Source organism: Orycteropus afer, unplaced genomic scaffold (assembly GCF_000298275.1).
Source record: "Orycteropus afer afer isolate SDZICR_OR568_19922 unplaced genomic scaffold, OryAfe1.0 scaffold00266, whole genome shotgun sequence".
Taxonomy (NCBI): domain Eukaryota; kingdom Metazoa; phylum Chordata; class Mammalia; order Tubulidentata; family Orycteropodidae; genus Orycteropus; species Orycteropus afer.
The window spans coordinates 1,477,487-1,503,448 of NW_006921853.1; the positions used below are offsets into that span (position 1 = coordinate 1,477,487).

Sequence of the window (25,962 nt, forward strand, 5' to 3'; positions counted from 1 at the left end):
CCAAAGTTGAGGGGCTTTCACCCAGCCTCTAGAGCCTGGCACTTTGAACTTGGACTTAAAGCCTCCAAATTGTAAGAATAAACTCCTGTTTGTTAAGGCCATCCCATTTGTGGTATATTCTTGTCAGGGCGGCACTAGGTAACCAGAACACTAGGCTATTCCACAACAGCATGCCCCTTCACCCTCACTGATTTTTATATCTTAGTGAGAACAGTTCTGGCTCAAGGGAGATACTCATTAAAGTATTTGTTGAAGGAATAAATGAAAGAATGTCCTATAACAATCAAATCTTGTCACTTACATTGTCTGTAGTGGTGGCCTGAGGCCAGACTATACCAACCCCTCTGCCCTCGAGTAACTGCAGGGCCGAAGGTTTCAATCTCCAGTGTTTGCATGGGCCAGAGAAGTACCATACAAGTGGGCACCATCGCCAGATATTTGCTTCGTTAGCATGCAGGAAGTGTCTTCATTTCTACTCCAGCCTCTTGAAAGAGGTCTACCTTTTATTTTTCACTCTTTGCTGCCATATACAGAGCAGTGCACATGTCACAACAAATGGCAACTGACTCTGACTCGTAGGTGTGAGAAGTGACAAAAGATTGGAGAGATGGGGAGCCAGCCAGTACACAACCAGCCCCAGCTAAGTGGTTCCCACGAGAGACTACAGGCCCGCCCTTGCTGGAGTTGGAGTTTTTCAAGGGAAGCTGGAAGTCGATTTTTTATGTGAAATCTTGAGTCTTGAAAATGCTGGGTCAAATTTATTTTGAACAATGTCTAGGCTCAATGTGACCCACACCCCTCTGGTGTGTAACCTCTGCTTTATGGGGAAGAGGCAACTAGAGCTTTCCCAGTGCAGTGTAAGGTGAGAAGCAAGGATTACCTGGTACCCAAAATCAAGCTATAATCCATGTGCCTTTTGGGAACTAATTACTACCCAATAAACTTAGCTGATTCCACATCAGTCTTTTCTAAAATACGGTTTTAAATTTTACTGTTTAACCCACAGGGCAACCTTATTGATTCTCCCATCTCCAGGTGGCTTTTTTCTAATTTCCACTGAAGATCACAGGCATTCTTCCCCTCCATTCTCACTTCATTGCTGCCTCTATTCCTGGGCCCAAGACAAAGCTCGTCAATGACCGCTTGGCTCCCTAGGACATCTTACCACCTGTTTATTGTTATTTCAGTATAAAATCACTGGGTTCAAAACTGCAAGCTTGATTACAGAAGTCTAAATGGTAAGATTCCCAATTCCATATGAACTGCTTCAGCATGTCCTAGAGAGCAAACCCCAAGGAAAACAGAAGTCAGTCAAGAGAAGAAATTGGTATTGAGAACTGCATATTTTTCCATTCTGTTAAAGAAAGGAAAATCCCATTTGTTCCACAGCTAGGGATACCCAAGGCCGTAACCGGGCTTTAGGCTGCAATGCATCTACGTTTGACTAAGAGCTCCAAGCAATGGTGCACACCACACTGAGCCAGCATACGGGAAGCCCCCCAGCAGCTCACCAGTTCTTCCCTCAGCTTTCCCAGCGTCTCTATCTGGTTATTCCGTGTACTCAGCACACCTGAGAGCTTCTCCATGAGGATGTCGTATTTGCTCCTCCTGTGACAGACAAAAAGAAGTCCGTTTACCCACACCTGCTGCCAAAGACCACCTTTTTAAAAATGACAGGACTTCAAACTATCAACCATTAGTCTTAGGTCTCAAAGATCATCCAGTCCAACCCCTGCATTTGACAGCTGGTAAAACTGAGGTGCTGGGCAATTCAGTCACATGTCCAGATCACCAACTACTGAGTGGCAGTGTACAGACTAGACTCTCTGGCTAACACTTTAATGAGGTGAGTCTTTAAACACCTCACATTTTTATAATACTTTACAGTTCAGGAAGCATCTCATTTACTTCTTTAAACAGCATTTGGTGAGGAAAGACAGGCGTCATTCCTAAGGACACTAACTGGTTTTCCTAATGCCCAGGCCCCATATGCAAACCTAGTCTTCTCCCTGAATGCACAGCTCTCTACCATGCCAAGCTGCCTCTCTGATGCTGAGGCCCTAGCTCTGACTTCAATGGCAAGATCAATGCCACTGTCTCTGCAATGTTTACTCTGTGAGGTGATGTCGTAATGGTCATCAAAGGAAGCTATGAAACAGCCAAGGGCTCCTCAGGTGTGGGTGCCCAGGGGAGGCTGATGCAGGGAGGAGTCTTACAAATCAGGTAAGCTAGGAAGGGCACTATGGCTTTAAGTATCCATAGACCCAGGGGAAGGTAAAGGACATGTATGGGATGCCGACCGCACCCACTTCATTTTTACTGCACCTCAACCACTGAACATGAAGGGACTTGTCAAGTAGAAAGCAGTACTAAGCACTGTGTGATGGCCATTTCGTAGAAGAAATGGTAGTTCAAAGAGGTCAAGGGACTTTACCCAGGCAAGTGGCAAAGATCTAAACACAGATCTTGACTTAATCTAGTATTCTCTCTGCTACTCATGGCTGCCACCCTATGTTCTGTTACCAGTTATGAGATTGGTGATACAGGTATTTAACTGAGAGACAGAATGACTAAGTAATTAAAATGTGGGTTCACTGCAATAGAATATGCCCAAAATCTAGGCATGAAGTCAAATTAGGAATTGATAGGCATACAGTGATAAGATTCACTCTTGGAAATCCTGAGTCAGCAGTTGTCTACCCACACGTTTTAAAAGCATTTTCTTTGGCTCTGGAGTATGGAATTGCCCCTGTAAACTTTGCAACTTACATTTAACCAACAGTGCTCACTCCTCCTCACCCTTTAGATGGGAGGCTGGGCCACTGGGGTAAAGGGCAGGGCCTCTGCCACTTGGCCAGGGGAAACTCCCAACACCACTCCCATGATCTAAGGAAAGGTCTGCCCACCCACATCCCTCAACACTGCCTGCCTCTGCCACCACCAAGGAGCTGCTGATGGCCAGGCCCAAGGGGGTTGGAGCTTACTCCCCCAGAGTCTCTTATCCTAGGGGCCATGTACCAGCTCCACCTCTCCCCCCTCTGCTTTCTGCTCTTCCAACAAAGAAGGATGTGAAGTTGTGGAGTGGAGGCTGAGACCGCTCTGCGCTGGGAAAGCTCCTTTCCCCTGGTCCTCTTCCAGGTCATCAGTCACCCCAACAGAGAGCAGTCAGAGTCAGGGATAACCTGCTCACCTCCAGAGACTGGCCACCCCCAGAAGGAATGTGCTTATTTCACCAGCTTGCTACATTCTCTGGGAAACACTGCTGTAACAGTATCATCAAATTCAACAGAAATCTTAACCGAGCCCACTGCTGGACGGTGAGATTTTAGGTAATTTTCCCCTTGTGTTTTGGTATAATTTCTAGATTTTCTAAATAATCATCATCAGAGATAAATAGTAAGTATCTTTTTTGAAGAAGCTACAGTCATACTCTGGTCTGGTTTCTATGAATTTCAGGGCACGACACATATGGCCACCAACATAAAAGACACCAAGTGCTTTCTGTTGGCACACAGTACCTGTCCACATGGAAGCGGTTCAGGAGGAGGAGGATTGAGTGTTGCTGGGCTCCGGTAGGTAAGCGGATCACGTGTGACTGCATTGTAATGAGCCCATTTTTGTTCAGGATTTTCCTGTGATAGTGAAGCTTCCCGGCATCAACCCTAGATAAGAGAAAGCATGTGGGCTGTTATCATTCTCCTTTGTTAGTAGCTTTCACCCCACAATGTATGAAACCTCTCATTTGGACACAAGCAGCACAGGGAAACATATCTATTACGTAGCCAACCTAAAAGAACAGTCACTGTGAAATAATGGCCATGGTGAGAAAAGTCACATCTCCACCAAAGAACAGCCCCAGGATTTCCCAGGAAAGGTGGATGTGTGATGGGCATTAGAGGCAACAGGAAACAGAGTGAGGAAGAGAGAGCTGGGATGGGAGATAATAAAGGGTTAATGAGGGGCTGATCAAACCTGAATCTCTCATCTTGTAGTGGCCAATAACTAGGTGGGCCATAGATCCCAGTTTGCCACAAAGAGTCAAAATTTATGCCCACAGCTTTGGCATCCCTTCTGGTCAGCTCCACCTTTCATTCTCAAAGTTATTTTGGTTTGTACAGTAAATTCTACGGTCACATTCAGGTCTCTTCCAAAAAAAAGAACATTGTGCTCCTAATCACTACAGATGACAGGACTGCGCAGGCCACAGGGATGACAGAACAAGGGACGCCATGTCAGAGGCCCCTGTTTTGAAGTGAGGGCACAGAGAGGAGAAAGCTTCCTCTTACTTGAAAGCAGTGCTGTGAAGGTCTCGCTGGAGTTCTCCTTCCCACCTGGACCTGCCTAATCGCTCCAAAATGCAGTAAGAGAAGTCGGGGAGCTTCAGGTCAGGGTCCCCCTCTGAGCCGATCAAGGCCCTGTAACGCATGTCCTGGGAGGCAACAATGATCAGCTTCTTCCCCCACCTGCAAATCAGAACCACATGAAGAAATGAGTTTAACTGATTTTGAGAAAACCGAAACATGTTTTTATCTGAACCTTATAGAAGAAGTTTGCTTCTTCCTAGAAGTTCACAATATCCCCAATTAAGTAAGTTTTCAGGGTCTTAGAGCTGCTCTGAATGAGCAGAATCAGTCTTATTACTCTCTCTTAATGCTCTCCCAGGGTTCTTTGAAAGTGGGTGATACCAGCATGATGATGGCATAAGCAACTGCACGCTGCCGTCTGCCACAGAAACACCAAAAACAAGCACAAACTAGCCAACCAACTTTGTCAGAACTCTGGAAACCAGTCCAAGGATTCCAAAGGTTTACTAGTGAACACGGAATCAAGAAAAAGGCAACTTCAAAACGGTAGGAAAACTTTCATTTTCTATGTGTCTGTGGCATCCCTACCCCTAGCTTCTGGTTCAGTGGTGACAACTCACATTCCCGGAGAAAAACCCTAGTTCTTTGCTCTGGAGGAAGCAGAGCATACCTTATTCACAAATTACTGTGTGTGTCTGGGGCTACCTGAGAGACTGGCACAAGGTGCACATCTGTTTGGCCGACCTCAGAACTCACAAAGGGCAAAGAAGGCGTTACCTGAAAACCATAACCTCCTGCGGCTACCTGGAGCTAAAGAGTACAATTGAGACATACAATAAATACATAAAGACTGGAAGGAAAAGTCAGGGAATGAGGTTTTCTGGGGAAAATTAGGGTATTCAGGAGCATGAGGAAGACTTCCAGCAAGATGGAAGACCAGGCAGACAAATCACCCAGATCCTTTACAACAAAGAACCAAGAAACCAAATAAAATAGATAATGGATGATAATCCCAGAGCCCTGAGGTTCAAAGGAAAGGATAAAGAAGTAGATCAAATACCAATTAGAGGAAGAAATTGAATGAAAACAGCAAACAAGGAGACATGTGGTGCAGTGAAGTGTCAAGTGGACCACAGAGTGTGACTGTTCTGAATTTTTTGCAAGCAGCGTTCTGATCAGGGCCTGATCATTAGTCTGCTCATGCAGGATTGCACCAGCACCCATGCTGGTGGATGATGAGCAGAAAGCTGCAATCTCCCACTTATTCCTCACGCACTCCCAGTGACAGAAGTGTGACCACTCCCTACCTTCAACCACCTGGCAGCCGATGCTCCCAACCAGATCCCTGACCTGCCTGAGTTTAGAGCGCACCTTTGCGGAGTAAGCACCACATGCTCTCTGTCTCCGTGAACAGCAGAGTCCACCATTCTAGACCAGTCACCGTGCCCCCTGTTGCCTTTTCAGGCAGACAGAACACGTCATCCCTGAGTGGGCACCCCGCCTACAGCTGCCTCCTGGGCTGGCAAAAGTGTGCCGTCCTGGACTGGGTGCCCCCTTCCCTCCCATCTTCTCGGCTGGCAGAGCATGCCACACTGCACCAGGTGCCCCAGCTCCCAGTTATCTTTCTTTTTCTTTTTTTCCCCCCCTTTCTTTTCCCTCTTATTGTTGCTCTCTCCTTTGTTGTTTTCTTTCTTCTGACCCTTGTTTTTAATTCAAGTTTTTTTGGCTGTTCCTTTTTTTCTTGTTTTGGTTTTGTTTTGTCCCAGCCGGTGGGAGGCACCAACAGCATCCAAACTGCCTACCTACACCAGCACATCCTGCAGCCACACCAACTGGGTGAATGCCACCACCTGCTCTCACATCATCTGAATGATGACAGATGGTGGCCACTACCAACCCAGCCTGTCCTCAACTTCTACTACATGAACAGCAAATAGAGAACTGCACACACACTCCCCACCTCTATCACACCCACACCAAAGAGGAGAGAGCTGGTAAGCGCCTATGTGCAGCTAAACTAGTGAGTTAGAGTAGCACATCCACCATGCACACCCAGATATATCAAAACAAAATAAAGGAAAATCTTGGTGGAAACACACCAACATATACTTATCAATTGCATACAAATATACTACCACCAAAATGTCTCACAGACAACAGACAACCACAGTTCACACAAAGAAACTAGATAGGGTCGTTCAAATATGTGACCAAAATACAGAGACAGAAAACCTTCGTGAGGAAGAAATGATATTGGAACTATGTGATGAGGCATTCAAAAAAATTATATTTAGGTACCTTCAATGGATTGAAAGGGAGATCAAGGAAAACAGAGCCAGATTTAAGGACAACAAACAAAACTAGAATATTTAATAAAACAATACTAGAACAAACGACCAAATAAATGGAAAATTAGAAGCCACACAAAAACAGTAAATAGAAATCTAGATGATTACTACTGAAGTTTCAGAATAGATAACGCACTGGAAGGACAAAGTAGCAGAACTGAATCAATCAAAGACAGAATTAGTGAAACTGAAGATATATGACAATACTAATCTGTTAGGGAAGCAGTCAGAAAAAAGAATGGAAAAAAAAATGAAGAAAGCCTAACAATCACATGGGACACCATCAAGAGGAATAACGTACATGTGATTAGAATTCCATATCAGGAAGAGACAAAAAAGACCACAGGGAAAAATGTGGATAATTTGTTGGGAGAAAACTTCCCTAATATCATAAAAGACAAGGAGATATGCATTCAAGAAGCTCAACGAACCCCAAGTAGGATATACCCCAAAAGAAAATAATGAAGACACATCATAATCACCCTTTTCAAACCCAAAGACAAAGAATCCTGAAGGCAGGCTAAAAACCTACTGAGGAGAACCAATTAAACGAAGCTCGATTTCTCAGCAAAAACCATGCAGTCAAGAAGGATGACATACATAAAACCCTGAAAGAAAAAAAAAATCCAAACTAAAATCATATATCCAGCAAAACTGTCCCTCAAATACAATGGTAAAATTAGGACATTTCCAGATAAACAGAAATTAAAGAAATTTTTAAAAACCAGACCAACCTTACAAGAAATATTAAGGAGAGCTCTTTGGACAGAGAACCAACAACAGACAACAGAGATTACACACATGACAACATCACCCAGAAACCATCTCAGATACAGAAGTATCCAAAGTAAAAGAGACCTACAAGACTGAAAACAGGGAACTAGAAAGTTCAATTTGTAAATGAGGACAATGACAAGTACAAAGATGAAATAAATGGTGTAGCTACAAAACTGTCCAAATGGAGAGGAAGTCAAGATGTTATTGTTGTTGTTATGTGCTGTCGAGTCAGACCTGACTCACAGCGACCCCTTCTTGGGTTTCTGAGGTGGTATCACACTACGGAAGTATATTGCCCAACTTTCCTTCCGAGGAGTGGCTGGTGGGTTTGAACCACCAGCCTTCTACTGTCCAAATGGTGAGGAAGTCAAGATAGTAACAAGATAAAAGGGAGTGTTTTAAACCTGGGAAGAAAGTAATAATTGCAGGGTAACTTCAAATACTTTCTCATCTCATCAAAATAACAGAGGAAAATCATAAAGACCTAGTAGACACTAAAACAGCAATGAAGGAAACAAGAAAATCCATAAACAAAATAAACTCGGCACAGAAAAATATACGGAACAAAGAAATCATCAGCAACCCCTCCCCTCAAAGAAAAAAACAGAGCACAGTGACAGCAATAAATTCATACTTATCAATAATTACACCAAATATAAATGGGTTAAATGTACTCCGTTAAGAGAGAGAGTAGCAGAACGGATAAGAGGAATTGTTTTGGTAACCTAGTGCCGCTCTGACAAGAATATACCACAAATGGGATGGCTTGAACAAACAGGAGTTTATTCCCTTATGGTTTGGAAACTTTAAGTACAAGTTCAAAGTGCCAGGCCCTAGGGACTGGGTGAAAGCCCCACAACCTTGAGGTCCAGCTCTGCCTCCTGCTCCCGGCCCACTGGAGCTAGAGGTATTTCTTCACTCAGACACCTGTTGGCTGCTAAGGCTGACAAGCCAAGGTTGACAAGTAAAAAGGCACAGTCTCGATGTTACCAAACCACACGGCAGGCCATTAATTTAAGTCCATTGTAAGTCCCAAGGTCAGCAGAGCATGGCAGGCTGCTGAACAACGACACTACACACAGGGTCCAAGCATGCCATAAGCTAGAGACTATCCCCAAGGCTTCTCCTTATATACAGGAAGTAGACCACATCCCAAAGGCAGCTACTCAGCTGCTTGTGGAAGATCCAACCAAGGAGCTGACTGCCAGTCTCATTATGGGGGAAAACTACACCAGCTGCCCAGCCACTCAACCAGGCCCAGGCAAGTTGACCTACAAATTTAACTACTACAAGAACATAACCCATTAATATGCTGTCTACAAAAGACATACCTTAGACATAAAGAGAAAAATAAAGTGAAAAATCAAAGGATGGAAAAACATATATAAAAAAAATGGTAACCTAAGAGGAGTGCAATATTGATTTCTGATAAAACAGGCAAAAAACAGTATAAGAGACAAGGAAGGGCATTATATAATGATTAAAGGGCCAATTGAACAGGAGAAAATCACCATAATCAGTATCTGCACACCCAATGAACCAAACACCAAACCCACTCATCAAGATGAATCCAACTCATGGTGACCTTATAGGACAGAGCACAACTGCCCCGTAGGGTTTCCAAGGCTTAAACCTTTACAAAAGCAGATTGAGTCATCTTTCTCCTCAGAGGCTGGTGGTTAGCCACCATCGCCCTTTTGGTTAGCAGTAGAATGCTTTAACCACTGTGTCACCAGAGTCCTCATCAAATAACAAATAACACAAGAGCCCCAAAATATATAAATCAAACTTTAACAGAATTGAAAAGAAAAATGGGCAATTCCACTAAATAGTGGTTGACTTTAATACATTACTCTCAATAAAGGATAGAAAACTAGAAAGAAACTTAAAAGACATAGAACAGATAAACAACACATGCAACCAACTTGACCTCATAGACATACACAGAACACTCCACCCAACAACAGCACAAAATACATTCTTTTCTAGCACACACGGAACATTCTTAAGAATAGAACACATCAGGCCACAAATCAAGGCTTGATAAATTTAAAACCAGTGAAATACGGCAAAGCACCTTGTCAGATGACAGTGTTATAAAATTATAAATCAACAACAGGAAAATAATCAAATACATGGAAATGTATAACACTCTGCATAAAACTACTGGGTAATAGAAAATACAAAATATGAAATAAAAAAAAAAATGCCTTGAGATCAAATGATCATGGAAACACAACACACCAAAACCTCTGGAACATAGCAAAAGTACTACTGAGAAGGCAACTCACAGCAACAAATGCACACATCAAAAAAGAACCAAAATCAAAATGTTAACCCATTAACTCCAATAATAGAAAAAGAACAGCAAAAAAAGAAAAAAAGCCTGCAGTCACCAGAACAAAACAAAATAATAAAGATTAGAGCAGAAATACATGAAACAGAAAAAAAATATACAGAAAAAAATAAAAAAGACGACAAGGTGGTTCTCTGACACAGTGACAAACCACTGGCAAATCTAACCAAAGAAAAACAGGAGGAGATGCAAATAACACAAATTAATGAAATGGGTGCAGTCACAACTGCAAGGGAAGGATAATAACAATACAACCAAGAACTGTACTCCAACGAAGCTGAAAACCTAGAAGAAATGGACAAATTTCTGGAAACACACACACTACCTACCTACCCACCCAACACTAAAGTAGAAAGTTTGAACAGATGCATAACAAAGGAAGAAATTGAACAAGTCATTAAACAAACTCCTAAAGAAAGTCCTAGCCTAGATGGCTTTACTGCCAAATGTTACCAAACATTCAAAGAAGTGATGACACCAATTCTACTCAAATTATTAAAAAACAGACAAAAGGATGGACTACTTCTGAGGTCATTCTATGAAGCAAGCATAACCCTGACACCAAAGCCAAAGAAAGACACCACTAAAAAAGAAAATTATAGACCAGTATCTTTCCTTAAAATAGACACAAAAATTCTCACCAAAATCCTAGCCAACAGACTCTAATAGCTTATCAAAAAAATAATACATCATGACCAAGTGGGATTCATATCATGCATACCAGGTATGCAAAGATGGTTCAGCATCAGAAGTATAATCAACATAATCCACCACATAAAAAAAGAAAAAGAACCACATGACCCCATCAATTGATGCAGAAAAGGCATTTCACAAAATCTAACACCCAATCTGGATAAAAACACTTAACAAAATAGGACAGAAGGGAAATTCTCAACATAATTAAGGTCAATTATACCAAACCAACAGCCAATATTAACCTATACAGAGGGAGACTGAAAGCATTTCCCTTGCAAATGGGAACCAGGTAAGGATGCCCTTGATCATCACTCTTATTCAATGTTGTATTAGAAGTATTAGCCAGAGCAATAATGCAAGAAAGGGAAATAAAAGGTACCCACGTTTGCAAAGAATTCATAAAACTCTACTTGCAGATGATACGATCGCATACGTAGAAAATCCCAGACTCAAGAAAACTAATGGAACTAATAGAAGGATTCAGCAAAGTGGCAGAATACAGTATTAGCCTACAAAAATAAACTGGATTCCTTTAACTAACAAAGAGAACTCTGAAAAGAAAATCAAGAAAACAATACCATTTACAGCAGCCACTCAAAACATTAAATACTTAGGAATATATCCAACCAGAGATGCCAAAGACATAGACAAACAAAACTACAAAACACTACTACAAGAAATCAAAAGCGGTCTACTACAAAAATGGAAGGAGCTCTGGTAGCATAGTGGCTAAGGCACTTGACTGCTAACCAGAAGACTGGTGGTTCAAACCCACCAGCCACTCCTTGGAAGGAAGATGGGGCAATCTACTTCCGTAGTGATACTGCCTCGGAAACCCAAGGAGGGGTCGCTATGAGTTGAGTTCTACTTGACGGCACACAACACCACCACAGAAATGGAAGAATATACGTGGTTTATGAATAGGAATACTTAACATTGTGAAAATGCCAATATTACCCCAAGCAGTTTACAGATATAATACAATTCTGATTCAGATTCCATCATCATTCTTTAGAGACAGAAAAACTAATCAGTGACTTTATATGGGAAGGAAAAAGACCTTGGATAAGCAAAGCATTACCACAGATGAAAATAAAATAGGAGGCCTCACACTACCAGATTTCCAAAACTACTATACAGCCACAGTAGTCAAAACTGCCTGGTATTGGTTCAATGAGAGATACATAGAACAACAGAACAGAATTGAGAACCTATAGAACTGCCTTATCGAGATTTTAAATCTGCCAATCTTTATGAAAGCAAACTGCCTCATCTTTTTCCTGTAGAGCAGCTGATGGATTCAAACTGCTGACCTTTGGGTGAGCAGCCCAAAGCTTTAACCATTGCGCCATCAGAGCTCCTTAGCCATTGTTGTTATATGCCCTCGAGTCAGACCTGACTCATAGCAACCCCTTCTTGTGTTTGCTATCACTACCCAACTTTCCTTGAGGTAGATTGCCCAAACTTCCTTCTGAGGAGTGAGATAAAAATCAAAACAACAATGAGGTATCATCTCACCCCACCACTAATTGCACAGTTCAAAAACAAAAACAAAAACAAACAAACAAAAGAACAGAAAACAAATGCTGGGGAGGGTGTGGTGACACTGGAACCCTCATAAACTGCTGGAGGGTCTGCAAAATGCTACAACCACTATGGACAACAGTATGGCCCATCCTTAAAAAGTTAGAAATAGAAATACTATGATCCAGTAATCTATTTGGAATGTATCCTAGAGAAATTAGAGCTGTGACAATGAACAGATAGATATGCACACCCGTGTTCATTGTAGCACTACTCACAATAGCAAAAAGATGGAAACAACCTATGCCCACCAATGGATGAATGGATAAACAAATAATGGTACATACACACACAACAGAATACTAAGCAAAGTTAAAGAGTAATGATGAATCTGCAAAACACCTCAAAACATGGATGAATCTAGAGGACATTACACTGTGTGAAAATCAGCCAATCACAAAAGGTTAAGTATTAAATGAGATCACTATTATAAAAAGCCAAGAAAATGTTTTCATGTGGAAAGAAACATTCTTTGATGGTTTAATGGGGTGGGAGAGGAAGGGAGCGTAAATCACTAACTAGAGTAGAGGGTGCTGTTGTCAGGTGCGGTAGAGTCAGTGTCTACTCATAGCGACCCTATGTGCAACAGAACAAAACACTGCCTGACGCTGTGCCGTCACCACAGCGACTGCCATGCCGTGCTTGCAGCCACTGTGTCCAAATCTCATCGAGGGTCTTCCCCTTTTCCCTCTACTTTTCCCAGAATGATACCCTTCTCTAGGGCCTGGTCCCTTCTGAAAACATGACCAAACTACGAGAGAAGTCTGGCCATTCCAGCTAAGGAGCATTCCAGGTATACTTCCTCTACGAAAGATTTGTTTGTTTACCAGTTCATGGTACGTTCAACATTCTTCACAAACACCACAATGCAAACGCATCAATTCTTCTGCAGTCTTTCTTATTCACTGTCCAGCTATCGCGTACATATAAGGCTACTGAAGACCACAGCCTGGGTCAAGTACACCAGTCTTCAAAGTAACATCTTTGCACTTAAACACTTTAAAGAGGTCTTTTGCTGCAGATCTGCCCAATGTAGTATGTCATACGAGTTCTTGACTGCTGCTTCCATGGGTATTGATTGTGGATCCAAGTAAAATGAAATTCCTGACAACTTTAATGTTTTCTCCATTCATCATGATGTTGCTTATTAGTCCAGTTGTAAGGATTTTTGTTTTATGTTGAAGTGTAATCCATACTGAAGGCTACAATCTTTGATCTTCATCAGAAGTCGTTCAAGTCTTCTTCATTTGCTTACAGGTTGTTAATGAGTGTTCCTCCGATACTGATGTTGTATTCTTCTTCATATAGTCCAGTTTTGGGGATTATTTGCTCAGATTGAACAAGTATGGTGAAAGGATACAACCCTGACATACTTTTCTTTTCCTGATTTTAAACCACACAGTATTCCCTTATTCTATTCAAATGACTGCCTCTTCATCTATGTACAGGTTTCTCATGAACACAATTAAGTGTTCCGGAATTCTCATTCTTCACAAGCCACCCATAATTTGTTCTGATCTACACAGTCAAATGTCTTTGCATAGGCAATAAAACCCAGGTAAACATCTTTCTGGTATTCTTTGCTTTCAGCCAAGATCTATCTGACATCAGCAATATCCCTTGTTTCATGCCCTTTTCTGAATCCAGCTTGAATTTCTGGCAGTTTCCTGTCTATGTACTGTTGCAATAATTTTTGAATTCTATTCAAGTAAAATTTTACTTGCATATGATCATTAATGATATTATTCAATGATTTGCTCAATCTTTTGGATCACTTTTCTTTAGAATGGGCACAAATATGAATCTCTTCCAGTTGAGTGGCCAGGTCTTACAAATTTCTTGCTGTAAATGAATGAGCACCTCCAGTGCTGCATCTATTTGTTGAAACATCTTAATGGGTATTCGGTCAATTCCTGGAGCCTTCCTTTATGTCAATTCCTTCAGTGCAGCTTGGACTTCTTTCAATTCCCTGGTTCTTAGTCATATACTATCTCCTGAAATGGTTGAATGTCAGCCAATTTTTTTTTTTTAATACAGTGACTGTGTATTCCCTTCCATGTTCTTTTGATGCTTCCTGCACTGTTCAATATTTTGCCCAAAGAATTCTTCAATATTGCAACTCGAGGCTTTTTCTTCAGTTTTTTCAGCTTAAGAAATGCCAAGCATGTTCTTCCCCTTTAATTTCCAACTTCAGGTCTCAGCACATTTCATGATATTACTTTATTCTGTCCTCTCAAGCTACCCTTTGAAATCTTCTGTTCAGCTCTTACTTCATCATCTTTTCCTTTTGCGTTAGCTACTTGGTGTTCCATAACAAGTTGCAGAGTGTTTCTGACATCCATTTTGGTCTTCTCTTCCTTTCCTGTCTTTTTAATGACCTTTTGCTTTCTTTGTGTATGATGTCCCTGATGTCAACCCACAACTTGTCTGGTCTTTGGTCACTGATGTTCAATGCATCAAATCTATTCTTCATATGGTCTCTAAATTCAAGTGGGATATACTCAAGGTCACATTTTGGCTCTCGTGGACTTGTTTTAATTTTCTTTTGCTTCAACTTAAATTTGCATATGAGCAGTTTATGGTCTGGTCCACAGCCGGCCCCTGGCTTGTTTTGACTGATGATATATCGAGCTTCTCCATCATCTCTTTGCACAGCCGTAGTCAACTGGATTCCCAAGTTCCATCTGGCAAGGCCCATGTGTATGGACACTGTTTATGTTGTTGAAAAACGGTATTTGCATTGAATAAGTCATTGGTGTCACAAAATTCTATCATGATCTTTGGTGTTACTTTTATCACTAAGACCTTATTTTCCAACTACCAATGTGTCTTCTTTGTAGAGGGCAGACACGTATTAACTTGAGTAAAAGGGAAGGCAATATCCAATAAGGGGAAGTCAGCACAAAATGATTAAGGCAAAGGAAGGCACTGGGAAGAGCTCAAGAATTAAAAGCAAGAGAGGTAAATACTATTACACATATAATCCTACAATAATAGTAGTAACGATAAACTAGGAGTGGATACATAGATAGCCACACAAGCTGAACAGTTGTGGGAAGGCAAATGGGACTACACCTCTGATTATACAGGTTTGACAGAGAATATTTCTACATAAGTATTTCTGTATTCTGCAAATATATTAATGAATGTAGAGCATACAAGGGGCACGATTATGAAAACTTTTTAGCCATAAACAAACACCTTAATGGAATGAGTGGGCCTGGGGGCTCAGAATCATAATCTTGGGGGACATCAAGGACAACTGCCACAACACAGTCCACAAAGAAAACATTCTACATCCTACTTTGGCAAGAAGAAACTGGGGTCTTAAAAGCTTCTGTGCAGCAATCTATACGTCTCTCTTCGTCTGAGCAAAGAAGAGTGAAGAAAACCAAAGATGCACGGGAAACAATTTGTCCAGATGACTAATGGACCATGTAAATCTCAGACTGCAAGATCTTGAGACAGACCAAGATGGTGCCCAGCTACCACTACGAAGCACTCTGAAAGGGATGACAATAGAAGGTCTTGAATACAGTGGCAGAACAACGTGGAACAAAACTCAATATCATAAAAAAGACCAGGCTCACTGATCACATAGACAATGATAGAACCCCTGAGACTACTGCCCTTAGTCACCCTTCAAAAGCCTGGAAGTGAACTCACTCCCACGGCTCAATTTTCAACCAAACAATAGACAGGTGTATCAGGTAAATAATTACACCAGGAAGGCAAGCACTCCTTAGAACAATCGATCATTTGAGCTCAAAAGGGCACCATTTGCATAGGGACAATGTTCAGAAGACAGAAAGGGATAGGAAAGAAGGACAAATGAAAATGGGAACCACAGGGAGGACGTGGGATGAGTCCTGTTAACACTCTAGGGATTGCAATCAAGGGCATGAAACAAAATGTGTATGAATTGTTGAATGGAAAATTGATTTACTCTGTAAAGTGTCACCCAAATCAAATGAGTTGAAAATCACAATAAAAAGTTTAAAACGAAACAAAGAAAAGAAATATGGCAAGTCTAAATTTAGATGGGCTCAAGTGTAATATACATACTGGAATCTGAAGACTTACTATGGAAAAAAAAACTATCTTGTTAATATTTTTACATTAAATACATGTTGATCAGATTAAATATATATGTAAGACTTGAAAAAAAAATTTTTAAATATGGAGAAATTCAGAAAGTCACATGCATACCTAGGATAGGATACATGCTTGAAAATACTTAAAAAGACTATACTTTCAACTGCACAAAACCAATCTGCAATGAGTGGGAGAGACTGTATTTCGTTCTTCCCTCATGTTATTGGAAATCTCTGTCAAAACACTAGCTGAACAAAGAACAGAGACTTCAGTGACCACAAATAATCAGGAAGGCATTCCCTGCAAAACCATCGCGGGAGGCAAACAGATTACTGCAGCCTTCAACAAACAAAAGCAAACAGACTAAACCTCAGAACACCCAGGAGCAAAAGGGAGAATCTGATTTCTAGACTTACCATATTTCAAGATTTAAATGTCCAGTTTTCAACAACAACAAAAGAAAAATCTCAAACCATACAAAGAAATAGGATAGGATGGTCCATTCAAAAGAACAAAATAAAGCAACAGAAACCATCCTCAAGGAAGCCCAGAGAACGGACTTAACTAAGCAAAGACTTTTAAACATCTGCATTAAACATATTCAAAGAAATAAAAAAATACAGACAAAAGGATACAGGATATCATGAAAAAAGGAACAGAACAAAAATATCAATAGACAGAAATAATAAAAAGGCACCTAAGAAAAAATATCAGAGCTGAAAAGTACAATAACAAAAATAAAAAATTCACTGGAGGTGTTCAACAGCATATTTGCACTGGTGGCAGAAAGAATCAGCCAACTTGAAGACAAAACAGTTGAAATGATCAAGTGTGAAGAGCAAACATAAAACAGAATGAAACAAAGTGAACAGAGCCTAAAAATGCTTGTGTGATACCATCATACAGATCAGCATCCTCATGATGGGAGTCCTGGAAGAAGAGAAAAGGGGCAGAAAAAAATATTCAAAGAAATAATGACCTGAGCTTCCCAAATGTGACAAAAGACATGAATCTATACGTCCAAGCTCAATAAACTCCAAGTAGAATAAACTCAAAGATACCTACACCACACTGAGATACATTATAATCAAATTCTGAAAAACCAAAGACAAAGAGAGAATACTGAAAGCAGGAGGAGAGAAGTGAATCATTATACTACAACGAATCTTCAATAAGAATAACAGAGGATTTCTCATCAGTAACCATGGAGACCAGAAGGCAATGGGATGACATATCAAATAAGCTGAAAGAAAAAAAATAACAACAAAAGAAAAACCAACTCAACAATTCTCTATCTAGAAATACTGTCCTTCAAAAGTAAGAGTGAAATTAAGACATTCCATGATAAATAAGAGCTAAGGGAGATCTTTACCACTTTACCTGGCCTACAAGAAATGCTAAAGGGAACCTTTCATACTGAAACGAAAGGACATTACTTAGGAACTTGAAACTGCACATTTCAAGACATCCAATAAAGGTATATTATAGGTAAAATATGAATAAATGTAATAAATATGAAAGATATTCTTATTATTTTTTTTAGGGGGGGTGTTTGGAACTCTACCTGTTATATCCTACAGGATATAAAACACAAATGCATAAAAAATACTTATAAATTGATGTTACTAGGCCTTAACAAACAGTTTATTCTCTTACAGTTCAGGAGGCTAGAAGTACAAGTTCAAAGTGCCAGGCTCTAGGGCCTGGGTGAAAGCCACTCACCTTGGGGTCCAGCTCTGCCTTCTGCTCCCGGCCCACTGGAGCTAGAGGCGTTCCTTCACTCAGGCAGCTGCTGGCTGCTGAGGCTGACAAGCCCAAGGTTGACAAGTAAAAAGACACAGTCCTGAAGTTACCAAACCACACAGCAGGCCACTAATTCAAGTTCATTGTAAGTCCTAAGGTCAGCAGAGCATGACAGGCTGCTGAACAATGACATGGCTACATGCAGGGTCCAAGCGTGCCATAGGCTAGAGACCATTCCCAAGGCTTTTCCTTATATATAGGAAAGACCACATCCCTCAGCTGCTTGTGGTAGGTCGCACATGGAGTTGACTGCCAGTCTCATCACGGGGAATAACTACCACCAGCTGCCCAGCCATTCAACCAGGCCCAGCCAAGTTGACACACAAACATAACTATCACAACACTATAAAGTAAATATCTAAAAAATACACAAAAAGTAATGAGAATGGCATAAAAATGGCTCAATAAAAAATAAACTAAACACAAAACAAGGAAGTATTAGAAGAAATGAAGGACAAAAAAAGTATAAAATACACAGAAAACAAACAGCAATATGGCAGAATTTAAGTCCTTCCTTATTGACAATTACCTTAAATGTAAATGCATTATATTCTCCAATCAAAAGGCAGAGATTACCAAAATGGATTAGGAAAAAATTACCTAACTGTATACTGTCACCAAGAGATTCACTTTCAATGGAAAGAAACCACCAACAGGTTGGAAGTAAAATATGGGAAAAAATATTCCATGAAAATAATAACCAAAAGAGAGCTGTGATGGCTATATTAGTGTTATATAAAAAAGACTTTAAGTCAAAAATTTTTCTAAGAGACAAAGAGGACATTATATAATCATAAAAGGGTCATCTCAAGAAGATATAACAATTATAACTATAAACCAAAAATGAAACCTATTGCTTTCAAGTCAATTCTGGCTCATAGGGAGTCTACAGGATATACATAGAACTGTCCCATAGGGTTAGGGTTTCCAAATTTGTAAATCTTTACAGCAAACTTTCACATCTTTTTGCCATGGAGCAGCTGGTGGGTTTGAATCACTGACCTTACGGTTAGCATCAAAAAAGATCATGGAAGAACAGAATCAATCATGGAAGAACAGAAAGGCAGTGTATCACAGGGAGACTGCTTAGGGAGCAGGAGTTTATGGGAGGGAAGGACACAGGGAAGAGGTAACTATGGGGAGGAAGTAGGAAGAGAGCTATTACATGGTGGGAAATTGCAGTCAATGTCATGAGACAAAATGTTTATGAACTGCTGTATGAAAATGAATTTGCTCTGTATACTTTCACCCAAATCACAATAAAAATTTCAAAAAAAAAAAAAAAAGAAAAGCCTGGTATTGGTATGACAGACACACGGACCAGTGGAACAGAACTGAGAACCCAGAAATAATTCCATCGACCTATCGTCAGCTGAATTTTGACAAAGGGCTGAAATCCATTACATAGGGAAGAGATGGTCTCTTTAACAAATGGTGCTGGCAAAACCAGATATCCATTTGCAGAAAAATGAAACAAGATCCATACCTCACAGCATACACAAAAACTAACTGCACATGGATCAAAGATTAAATGTGAAACCTAAAATTATAAAGTTCCTCAAGGAAAAAATAGGGGCAAATTTAGGGGCCCTTATTTATGGTCTAAAGAGACTCTCAAGCGTAAGCCAAAATGTTTAAGCAGCAGAAGATAAACTAGATGAATGGGACCTTCTGAAAATTAAATTTTTATGTGCTTCAAGAGAGTTCTCCAAAAGAGTAAAAAGAGAACCTACACATTGGGAAAAAATATTCAGCAATGACATATCTGACAAAGGACTTATCTTTAAAATTTATAGAAAACTCCAACACTTCAACAATAAAAAGACAAACAATCCAATGGAAAACATGGGCAGAAGACATGAATAGACACTTCACCAGAGGAGATTCAGGCGGCCAACAAACACATAAAGAAATGTTCACGATCATTAGCCATTAGAGAGGTGCAAATCAAAATGACGAGATACCATCTGGACCCAGCACTAATAGCAAAGTTCAACAACACAGAAAATAACAAACGCTGGCGAAGATGTTGAGAGATTGGGACTCTCATACACTGTTGATGGGACTGTAAAATGATACAACCACTGTGGAAAGCAGTATGGCGATTCCTTAAAAAGTTGGAATTAGAAATACCATTTGATCCAGCAACTCCATTATTTGGTATATGTCCTAAAGAAGTGAGAGCCAGGACAAGAAGAAATACATGCACACCCATGTACATCGCAGCACTATTGACAATAGCAAAAAGATGGAAACCACCTAAGTGCCCCTCAACAGAAGAACGGATAACTGAACTGTGGTACATAGACACAATGAATACTATTCAACACGAAAGAATAATGTAGAATCTAAGATAACAGAATAGGCAGACAAGCTACACAGACCCTCTTCAACAAAGAAAGAGAAACCAACTGACAGAGATACAGAAGATAATCCTGGAGCTCTGAACTTTGGTAAGTAGTAAAAACAAATGGATTAGGCACCAACTAGTGGAAGAACCGGAATGAAAACAGTGAGTATGGAGATGGATGGAGCTGCGGACTGTCAACTACTCTGACAGCACCAACAGCCTGACTATTTCCAAGTGATGTTGGGACCTGAGAATTGACCTAAAGATCAGCTCTGGTCACCAAGGGCTGCAGGAACAACTGAGCTGGTGGCCGATGAGCAGGAAGGGACAGTAAAGAGGGAGACTACCTATGCTGTGGACTTCCGGCTGTCTGGAGGGGGCAGCCATTTTGATTGCTTACAAGCGGCAGCCATTTTGGATATTTAAAGTGACAGCATTCTCATTTGGATTCCAGGGACCTACTAAGAATAAGCTCTGCTTGCCAAGGACGACAGGGACGTACGGGAGGCTGGCAATAGGAAAGGTGACAGGTGGTGAGTGTGTAAGTGCTATCAACTAGCAAATACAGGAGCACAGTACCCTGCTTACTTACATAACATCCAAACAAAACAAAGAAAACAAAAATCTTGCACAAATCATTCCAACATACAATCACCAATTACATATAAACACAAAAACGTCACAATGTCTCAGAGACAACAGACCATTGGAGTCCACACAAAGAAGCAAGATAAAGTAAGAGAAACAAAGGACCAGGATACAGACCCAGAACACGTCCCTGAGGAATAAGGAGCATTGGAACTCCCTGACAAGGAATTCAAAAGAATTATATTTAGATACCTTCAACGAATTGAGAGACAGATCAAGGAAAACATTGACAAAACTGAGAAAAACACAGAAAACCCTAGAATAATATCATAAGACAACACAAGAACAAAATGACAAAATAAATGAAAGATCAGAAATCATACAAAATCTGCAGATAGAAATCCAGAAGATTAATACTAAATTTTCAGAAATAGGTAACACATTGAATGGGCAAAGGAGTAGAATGGAATCAATGGAAGACAGAATTAGTGACACTGAAGATAAATACCTTAATACTTCTTTGGAAAGGGATCAATCAGAAAAAAGATCAAAACAAAATGAAAAGAAAGAAGGCCGAAGGTTCATGTGGGATACCATCAAAAGGAATAAACTACATGTAATCGGAATTCTAGAACAGGAAGAGACACATAAAACGGCAGGGAAAATTGTTGAAGATTTCTTGGAAGAGAATTTCTGTGGTATGGTGAAAGATGAGAATGTATCCATTCAAGAAGTCCAACAGACAGAACAGACCCCAAAAGAAAATCACATCAAATATCATATCATCATCAAACTCACCAAAACCAAAGACAAAGAAAACAAGCAGTATGGGAAAAATGAAAAGTTACCTATAAGGGGCAACCAATAAGACTAAGTTCGGACTTCTCAGAGAAACCATGAAGGCAAGAAGACAATGGGATGGTATATATAAAACCCTGAAAGAAAAAAATTTCCAACCAAGAATATATACCCAACAATACACTCAACAAAACTGTCCCTCAAATATGATGGTGAAATTAGGACATTTAAAGATAAGCAGAAATTAAGGAAATTTGTTAAAACCAGACCAACCTTACAAAAGATGCTAAAGGGAGTTCTTTGGACAGAAAACCAACAACAGCAAACAAAAACTGACCATTAACACACATGATGACATAACCCAGAAACCAACCCAGTTATGAAAGTACTCAAAGTAAATAATCCTGTTAAGACTGTAAACAGGGAAACAGAGACATCAATTGACAAATGAGGACAATTACAAAGCAAAAAGAGGGAAAAAATTGTGTAGTTACAGAACTCTTAAATGGCAGGGAAGTCAAAACAACTGCAAGATAGAATGGACTGTTCCAAACTTGGGAAGAAAATTGTAAATCACAGGAAACATAGAGGGCAATGAGTTTATGTTAATGGAGGAGAAACAACTTAGAAAAGGAGAGTGACAATGTTTGCACGAAGACGGAGTACTGAAGAATGTGACCAATGTCCTTGAATTGAGATGGCTGAATTGGTGTATGTTTTGCTGTGTATATTCTCAATAACAACAAAAGTAAAATAAATTACATTAAAAAGATGGGGGAAAAAAACCCAATAATGTAGAATCTGCAAAGCACCACATAACGTGGATGAACTTGGAGGACATTATGCTGAGTGAAATAAGTCAATCACAGAAGGACAAATATCGTACTAGTTCATTATTATAAAGTCAAGGAAAGGTTTACATATGGAAGGAAACCTTCTTTGTTGATTAACATGGGTGAGAGGGGAGGGAAGGAAACATTGCAAAAATTAAAAATAAATAAAGAATTGAAACCTGTCCCGGGTATTCATCACAGTTTCATCTTATAAAAAACACTCCATGGCAGTGTAGAAAGTTACAAAAAAGTGAGACAACAAGAAGGGACACAGTTAGAAGGTTATTACATTAATGCAAAGCCAAAGGGGGTGGAGAATAATTTAGAAGGTAGACTCAATAGGACTTGATGGGCAACTGACTGCAGAAGTCAGAGAGGAAGCTGCCCAGGAAGATCCCCAGGTTTATGGCCTGTGCCTCTGACCAGAATAAAGGGTCAAAGGGAAAGGCAGACTTTGAGTGAAGGAGTGTGATGACATCATTTTAGTCATACTGAGTTTAAGGGGCTGGCTACTGGAAATATCGCATATGTTACTCAGGGAAAAGATCTGGAGAGTAGATACTAATTTGGGAATCATCGTATAAAGGTTTTATGTGTGCAGATTAAATTAGCCTGTGTGTATGTGTGTGTGAGACTAAGAGAGAGAGAGACAGAGAGAGAAGGCATGGCACAGAGCCTTGGGAGCAGCCAACAACAATTAAGGGGTAGATGGAAGTGGGATCGTCAACAAGGAGTCAATGCGGAAACAGCTAGGAAACTAGAAAAGCAAAACAAAGTTCTTTATGGTGCAGAGCAGCCAAGAGGACAAAGGGCCTAACAAATATCCACAGGCTTGTCAGCAAGGATCTTAGATGACACAATTTTGGTGAAGTAATGAAGTTAGGAATTAGGGTTGGACTGGGTTGATGAGTGACAGGAAGGTGAAGAGGTAGAAAATGAATGTAGGTGTTTCTTCCAAGAAGCATGACTGTACAGCTATAGTCACGGGGGATTTCAAGGTCAAGAGAAGGACTTGCTGTCAGATGGGTGAGTTAGTGTCTCAGGACAAAGTACCAGCAGAGAGGCAAAAGTAGAAAATAAAGGAAAGAGGTAGGAAAGAGCTGAGGATCAGAGCAGGCAGCACTGGGAGATGAGCTAAGCGGAGAAAAAGGAAGAAAGACAAGCATCTGAATCACAGCCTTTGACAAGGCCTTCATTTCTTCTCTCCTGTGGGACGAGAGAGTGGAAACCATGCAAACATGGAAAAGTCAGTAAGCTGAGGAAGACAGTGTAAGTTAGGGAAGCTTACATCTGGTAGCGTTTCTCTATAGAAATGTGTGGGTGGCACAAGCGGTTTGCAATTGGCTGCTAATCCCAAGGTTGGCAGTTCAAATCGAGCCAGTGGCTCTGTGGAAGAACTGCCTGGTGAACTGCTTCCATAATGACTACAGCCAAGCAAACCCTATGGAGCAGTAACACATGGGGTCATCGTGAGTCGGAACGGACCTGACAGCAACAAACAGCAGCAGCAGTTTCTATCTGGTTTGTAAAGTGGGATGGGAGGTTGAGGGCTGAGGGTAAGGGCAATAGCTTGAGAAAAACGACTTTCCCAACCTCAAGTATCCCCCACACTGTAAGGTCTTTTCAACAGAAGCAACAGTGAGGAAGGCAGAGAACGGCTCAGGGCAAGGCTGATGCATCCTGACCAGCAATGAGGATGCGGGCCAGATCCCAGCACTCTGACCACAACCCTGATGTCAAAGCAACACAATCTCCAGGAGTCTCTACATGGTGCAAATCTGTTACCTGCCAAAGGCTTCCACCATCGTACAATGAGGCTGCAAAGACTTGGTCCTGATTTCATTGGTAATGTTTTTCCTCTCCTTAAAAAAACGGCAGGAACCTTGGATGCCATCTTTGTTCTCTAAAATCATATGAATGGGGTAGACATCCTCCAAAGGGACTGGGTCCCTCTTAGACTCCAGGATTCCGGTTTCAAAATCAATTTCCTCATACCTATGGGAAAAAGCAAACATAAAACCACAACTCAGCTTCAGAAATGATACCCATTTGGTATGTTCTTTGACAACCCCCAGCAAAGAAAGAGGAAGTGAGCAGGTCAATGGGTCTACCTGCTTTGCAAACACAGATAATCTTGACAATAGGGTTCCTGCCACTCAATCCCAGATGACACAGACCTTTCCAAGATGCCCCAAATCCACCCCAGATACTGATACTGGGACCAGAGCCACCTTACTGGCCCAAATCATAGACTTTTTGGTTTCCATCTGTTACGGATTGCATTAAACCCACCGCCATCGAGTGGATTCTGACTCATAGCGACCCCCCTTGGGTTTCTAAGGCTGTAAACCTTTATGGAAGTAGATTGTCTCATCTTCCTCCCACTGAGTAGCTGGTGGACTTGAACTGCTGAACTTCTGATTAGCAGCCAAATGCCTTAGCCATGATGCCATCATAGCTCCTCACAGATTGCATTATGTCCCCCAAAAAAAAGATGTACTGAAAATCCTAACCCCTATAAACCCAAAAGCAAACCAAAATACCTGTGGTTACATCTCATTTGGGAATGGGCTTTCTCTGTTATATTAATGAGGCAGTATCAGTATAGGGTGTGTCTTAAAGCAATCTCTTTTGAGATATAAAAAAGGCAGATTGGGCAAGCTAAGAATTAAGCAAGCAGAGATGGGGAAAGAAAGATTCCAGGCCACATGAAATGTCCAAGGTACCAGGAAACAGAAGGTAAACAGAGACAAGGACTTCCTCCCAGAGCCAACAAAGAGAAAAAGCCTTCCTCTAGAGTCAGCACCCTCAATCCAGACTTCTAGCCTCCGAAACTATGAGAAATTAAATTTGTTTGTTAAAGGCACTAATAAACACTACTTCTGTTACAGGATCACTAGCTAAGACAGAATTGGTACCCAGCAGTGGGGTGCTGCTCTAATACCTGTCATATAGAAGTAGTTTTGGAATCTGGTAATGGTTAGGACAACTGTAGATTGCCGTGAAGAGACTTACTAGAATCACGGATGTCAGAGGCAATTTTGGTGAGAGCTCAGAAGGAACCGAGAAGAGTCACAGAGAAAGTCTCCAACACCTTAGAGAATACACATATGGCTAGACACGTGGACCTTAAATGCGCTTCTGGTGAGGATTTGAAAGAAAATGAGTATACGTGCTGCAGTGAATTTCTTGGTATGGCTCTTCTAGCCTGCTCTTTGTGGAAAGAGCAGGTGGAACTACATAAATGTGAGGTGCTCATGGCCCACCATAAGGACTAGACAGCTTGCTAATAATAAGGTAAATAAGGTACAGGTAAATAAGGTACAGGTAAATAAGGTACATGGCACCTTTGTGGGCTGGGACTGTGCAAGTAAGGTGTAAATCAAAACACCAAACTCACTGCCGTCGAGTCAGATCCAACTCATAGCGA

General features: G+C 40.8%; 1 protein-coding gene across 1 annotated transcript in view; it reads right to left on the bottom strand.

The window, feature by feature from the left end:
- Nucleotides 1-25,962, bottom strand: part of GTF3C1 (general transcription factor IIIC subunit 1) — a 122,035-nt gene that overhangs the window by 84,735 nt on the left and 11,338 nt on the right. The window contains 4 exon segments of the mRNA XM_007950285.1: nucleotides 1,512-1,608; nucleotides 3,519-3,662; nucleotides 4,287-4,463; nucleotides 24,318-24,527. Coding sequence (XP_007948476.1) covers nucleotides 1,512-1,608; nucleotides 3,519-3,662; nucleotides 4,287-4,463; nucleotides 24,318-24,527 — 628 coding nt within the window.